General features: G+C 45.5%; 1 protein-coding gene across 1 annotated transcript; it reads left to right on the forward strand.

The window, feature by feature from the left end:
- Positions 1-961: 961 nt before the first annotated feature.
- Positions 962-1,198, forward strand: SPTSSB (serine palmitoyltransferase small subunit B; the record flags this gene model as incomplete). The annotated part of the gene is made up of 1 exon (XM_084212096.1): positions 962-1,198. The coding sequence occupies one exon, from the start codon at positions 962-964 to the stop codon at positions 1,196-1,198; it is 237 nt and encodes a 78-aa protein (XP_084068222.1).
- Positions 1,199-6,113: the final 4,915 nt, after the last annotated feature.

Raw genomic sequence — 6,113 nt, forward strand, 5'->3', positions numbered from 1 at the left:
TAACAGAATCCCTCTGTAAAGCCTTGGACACTTTCTGATCATTCTGTTTTCTCTAAATAGATGCTTTTAGCCTGCATTTAAAGATTGTTTCAAATGCCAAAATGCACATTTAACAATGAGCAGTGGAAGCAAACCCTATTTCCTGTTTCATTCTTGCTCAGCCACTCTCTTTCCCAAGTGGAGCTGGGAACAATGAATGCATAAAAGCATTACCCAAGAGGAAAATCTTTCCTAGACTTGTAATTTCCATTAAATATTCTTTTAATCTGTAAAGTTTTTCATTTCTTTGGAATGAGCTGCAAAAAAAAAATCCTTCTGCAATCAGAGATTACTTTTTTCTCCCTCTGTCTTTCATAACTTCGCTTTTCTTTATTCCCAGCAATTGCAGAGCCATAAAAACGATTATCAAAAGTAAGTGGAGGAGTTCTTACAGGGCAGTTGTTTTAATCTTATCTTTATTCCGGAGCATGCATGGAACTTATGGAACATTTGTGGAATTTATGGAACATTCATGGAATTTATGGAACATTTCTGGAAGCTGGCCCAAAGCCTTTCTTTTTAAGTGGCTATTTCCCTGATTTCCACGAGGAACAGGATAGGAAAACACACTTGGAATGTGGGAAGTGATAGATTCACAGGAAGGTTTGGGTTGGAAGGGAGTTTAATCATCCAGTCCCACACCTGCCATGGGCAGGGAAACCTTCCACTGTCCCAGCTCGCTTCAACCTGGCCTTGGACACTTCCAGGGATGGATCAGCCCCAGCTTTTCTGGGAATGCCCAACTGATGCAGCTCCAATAACTGAGCAGCAGCTGCAGAACCCATCCATCCCCTTTGGCCAGGGGAGCTGGTGGCACCAACACCTCAGAGAACGAGTTTGTGCAGTGCTTCCACAGGACACCCCTCTGTAATCCCAATTTCCCTGTCATTCCAGGCGCTCTCCAACCCCCCTGGAGCTGAAGATGGACGTGAAGAGGGTGAAGGACTACCTGTACTGGCTGTACTACCAGTACCAGCTGGTGACGTGCAGCTATGTGCTGGAGCCCTGGGAGCAGTCCATGTTCCACACCATCACGGTGACCGTGCTGGCCATGGTGGTGTACACCGCCTACGTCTTCGTGCCCATCCACGTCCGCCTGGCCCTGCAGTTCTTCTCCCAGATCTTCGGGGCCCAGCCCGAGGGCGCCGTGCTGAACTGAGCCGGGCCCAGCAGGGCCCAGCAGCTCTGGCAGCTCTGGGAAATGGGGCACAAATGGTTCCTGCTGAGGTTTGGCTCTTGGGAAAGCCCTGCTTGCTTCAGCTCCGGGGCTGGAGAGCAGAGCGAGGCACCGGGCGCGGCCCCTCTTCCATGAACACTCTGGGAATGGCACAGGATCCACACAGCTCCCACCTCCTGCAGCAAACCCCACCTCCTATTGCATCCTCGCTCAGCCATTCTCCTTCCCAGTGCTGCTTTAGGATCTGCTGCTCTGAGGGACAGCAAAGTTCTGCTGCCCCAAACTCACTGTGAACACCAGACTGCAGGGATGTGATGTGTCCAGGCCTCTTTGTTCTGGCATTTTAGACAGCACAAGTGTAGAAGAAAATGGGACATTGGGAGGTTTTCCAGCAGGGAATCTGCTGAATTCCCTGTGGATGGATCTGCTTGGAATGTCCTTAAATCCCAAAATAACAGAATCCCTCTGTAAAGCCTTGGATGCTTTCTGACCATTCTGTTTTCTCTAAATAGATGCTTTTAGCCTGCATTTAAAGATTGTTTCAAATGCCAAAATGCACATTTAGCAATGAGCAGTGGAAGCAAACCCTATTTCCTGTTTCATTCTTGCTCAGCCATTCTTTTTCCCAAGTGGAGCCAGGAGCAATGAATGCATAAAGGCATTACCCAAGAGGAAAATCTTTCCTAGATTCGTAATTTCCATTAATTATTCTTTTAATCTGCAACATTTTTCATTTTTTTGGAAATGAGCTGCATCCAACTGCTCTGGCAGAGGCTGTTTTGGTGGCTCCTCACATCCAAAGTTCTACCAACACAGTGCAGGGGCCAGGTTAGAGGAGGTAAAGAATGAGGATATCCAGAATATCCAGGATATCCAGGATATCCAGGATTGGAGTGCTCATGTCTGGCTGGTTGGTGACTTCCAGGCTTCAATGGATGGGAGAGGAACTTGGAAGAGAAAGCAACAGGAGGATGAACTCAAATCCTGCTTTTTTCCCATGTCTGACTTCAGATGGTCTAAAATATTTTCTTTTTGGAAAAAAATTCTCCACCTCATCTTGCAGCTTAGGGAGGAAGACAGGAAGAAGCAGCCCTGCTCTGTCTCAGTGCCCTCCTGCCTTCTGTGATGAAAATCAAAATCTTTTCTTGCTGCTCCCACACACCAAGGTAGCAAAGTGCAAATCAGCACCAGGGGAAGAGGATCCAGAGTGGAAATAATATCTTCATACCTGCAGGGAAGGCTTAAAGAGATTTCCTTTACAAAGAAGAAATTAGATTTATTACCATTGCCTGTGGGGAGGTTTTGGAACAATGGGAGGCTTGTTTGGTTTTCACTCTACACAAATCAAACGTGGGTGCCAAATCATAAATTACAGCTGCACTCTGCACGTCTCTACCAGCTGATGCTCCTGTTAGTAGAAGTGAGAGGTGCAAAATGTAAATAGCTTTCAAATGATGTTTGCACAGTTCTAGATTAAAAGGAAAAACCCTCTTAACTCCTTTCTCAAGCTGCAGTGAGCTCCTGCATGCTTCAGAGCACAGATTGGTTTGGAAACGAAGACATGTGGTGAAGGTTGCCCAGATCTGAACATGTGTATGCAGTTTTTTCAGCCAAAAAAAATAAAATTTTATTCTTCACAAATGACCTCTGGCTGCATGACTCAGCTCTTCTGTGTTTTCCACTCATTCATAAATATTCTGGATGTGTGTGGGCCAGGCTGGCACTGTGGCAGAAGGATTATTTTGTGGTGAATGTTTTGGGGAGAGGTTTGAAAATCCTTTAAATGGATCTGGGGTGAACTCCAGCCCAAGAACTCTCCTGTTTCTGGAGGGAAAAGACCTTCTGATCTGCTTCAAATTAAGGCATTATCAAATACCTGAGTGTGCTGAGGGCTCAGCTGAGAGCTTTGGGCTCCAACAGGAGCTGTCCTGACAGTTTATCACAGTTGGGAACCTGCAAACACAAGGTGCCAAGCTGTAATCACACCTCAAGGAGATGAAAAATGCCAAAACCCGTGACAATTCCTCTTGAAAGTGTCTGTAAAATAGACTAAAAGTTATAATCCCAACGTTGGAGGTGAAAAGTGAGAATATTTACTTAGCAAGTTGGTATAAATTCTGTCTCCAAGTGGGTTTAAGTTCTATCTCCAAAGATTCTGAAAATATGATGGTGTGAGTGCCAGGGCTCCTCCTCATCAGTCCTGTTCCCACTGATCTTTAATTCCTTCAAAAGTGGATTTCTTCCCCATGCCATCCAACTCAACTTTCAGAGCACAGGGAACAGTTTTTGTCCAGGAATGCGAAGGTTGGAGCTCCTATCTGCAGGAGCACACACCCGATGGAATATTGCTCTTTAAACATTTCATTTGGCAAACAGAACGGGGAGAGGACTTTGTTCAGGATTTCCATTGCCCTCCCATGGTGGGATCCATGCAAAGCACTTTCCTTCCTTATTGTGCCTGCTCCCTGTGTTTGGCTTTGGGAGGTGCTGGGAGCGGCAGGGAAAGAGCAGCAGGTGCTTTTTGGGAGGGTCCCTGCAGTTATAACCAAGTAAAAACTCATTTTTTATGTGAATTCTTCACCTTCTTTACTAAATTTTAAAGGGTTTTGGCAAGAAGCATTTACTAGGAAGGAAAGAAGCTGCTGAAAACAATCTCTGCTAAAAAACCTTCTGAGATTTCCTCAGCCCTTTTCACTTCTCCTTGCGTGCAGAAAAGCTGGAATAACCCTCCCTACGTAATATTCCGAATCACTGGGTTCCAGCAGGAGACTTCAAAGCATTTCTGGCACCCAGCAGGGAACAGAAGCATTTTTTTTCCCCAGCTGAAAGAGAGAGGAGGTGAGATAACACTTTTGACAGCTTGAGACCACACCACAGCTTAGGAAACTCTTCCAGCTCTGAAATCCTTTTCCCTGGGAAAAAAAAAAACATTCCTGGACAATGGGAAGAAGTTTCTATGGGATCCCAGTTGCACACTAAGGTGGGAGGGTGGAATTTTGGAGCTCCCAGTAACACCAGTATGCCCAGTGCGTGGGTGACAGCTCTCTTGTGAGGGTTATGATGTCAGGAGTCTCTTTTCTCCTGCTTCGTTATAGTTCCATGTTAATTGTAGTTAATTGCTTCACTGGGCTAATTGTAGCACAGCAGCTGGAAGTGTTCACACCAAAAATAATCCAAATAAAAGGAGCAAACAGAACCAATAATCCAGCAGTGGAAAAAGGAACAAAAGCAGAACAGATGATCCAACTCCAGCTGCATTGACCCTGAAAGTACAAATGCCCCATTAATTTAAGGAATGAGAAATGTTGGGGCTCAGCTGGCCAGCACCATACACCTCTTGTTTAAAACTCATTTTCTTAATTTCATCACATCAGAATTCTCATTTATCCTGCCATAAAGGTTTCCTGGCCAATTTCATGGATCACCTCCCAGATCCATTACTGAGGGCCACAACACACCAGACCATGAACCTCCAGAGCCTTTTCCCGAGGCCCCTGCGGGCAGCTTTTACCCAAAACTATCAAAAACAGCTTCCCAAGGACCTTTTCCTTCGTGCAGCTCCCCAGGGAACACAGGGATCAGGATCACCACCAGCGCCCCTGCATCTCTGAGTGTCCAATTGACTCAGAATTCCAGGGAAAATTCCTGTGCTTATGGAATTTTGAACTCTCAAACAAGCTGGTGTTTTGGTGGTTTTGTTTTGGGGGTTTTTTTGGTTGGTTTTTGTTGTTTTGTTTTGTTTTTTGGTCTTTTTTTCTAAGGTTTTCTCATCATTTTGATTCAGCCAACATCTAAAATTCTTACTTTGGATGCTCCAGTCCTAAATTTAATTCCCTGATTATTTGGAAGTTAGGGAAAAAATGCACACAACTACTTAAGCCATGGTAAAAGAAGCCCAGCAGGTGTGGGAGAGTCAGCAGAACCACACAAACAGCAAATTACAGTCATGCAGCACCAGTGAGAGCCAAAATTGGGACAACTCTCCCAGATGAATTGCTGCACCCCAGGGCACAGACGTGGACAAGTGGCCACGTGCCAGGCTGAGCACTGAAATTAAAGCAGAACAGGCAGATTTGCAAATGAAACATCACAGAACGTGGAATAATTAACTTTCTCTCAGTCACACACAATGATCAATATTCATGCAGCAAAAGCAGCCCTGTCCTCTAACCCCTACCCAAATAATTCCAGTTATTTTTCCCTCAAACACCAAACAACAGCTGAATATCCTGAAATCTTTCCACAAACTGAAAACCTGGGAGGTCAGGAGCAAAGCTGGACTCAAAGTGCAGATTCTCAGATCAACATCAAACCACCCAAAGCAGCCCTGCTGCAAACTTGTAGTCAAGGGAATCAAGGAGCTGAAACTAATGAAATGTTTAAGGAAAAAAAATCTCAGGAAATTGAGAATTCAGGGTTTGTGAGCTGACAAAGAAGGTCTGATGCCTCCTGAGGTGCTCCAAAGGCTGGATCTGGGCTTGTCCCACGACTCCACCAGGAACAGATAAAAGGAAATGGGCTCTTCTTGCCTCTGTCCTCACACCCAGCAAGGAAAACCCAGCCTGCACCAAACAAAGCCCCTTGCTTCAGCAACTTTGTCCTTCATATTCCTTCCAATAAGCAATCTTTTGTCTGAATTGGAGGAGCCCAAATCCTGAGAATATCTCCAGGCAACTTCCATGGGAACTCCCTGGCTGGAAGGCTCTGATTCACAGGCGGAGGTCAGAATTAACTCCGAGAATTCCCACTTGTCATCATCCCTGCCTGCTCCACCCTCATTTCAGCAGTTGCTCCATCAGGACAGGTAAGAGCTGATAAACTCTGCTGATCCTGGGGTTTCAGGACAGACAGGACAACCAAGGCCTCCTTTTTATTGGAATAAGGAGGTCCAAGCTCA

Source organism: Fringilla coelebs (genome assembly GCF_963513975.1).
Source record: "Fringilla coelebs genome assembly, chromosome: 10".
Lineage (NCBI taxonomy): Eukaryota > Metazoa > Chordata > Aves > Passeriformes > Fringillidae > Fringilla > Fringilla coelebs.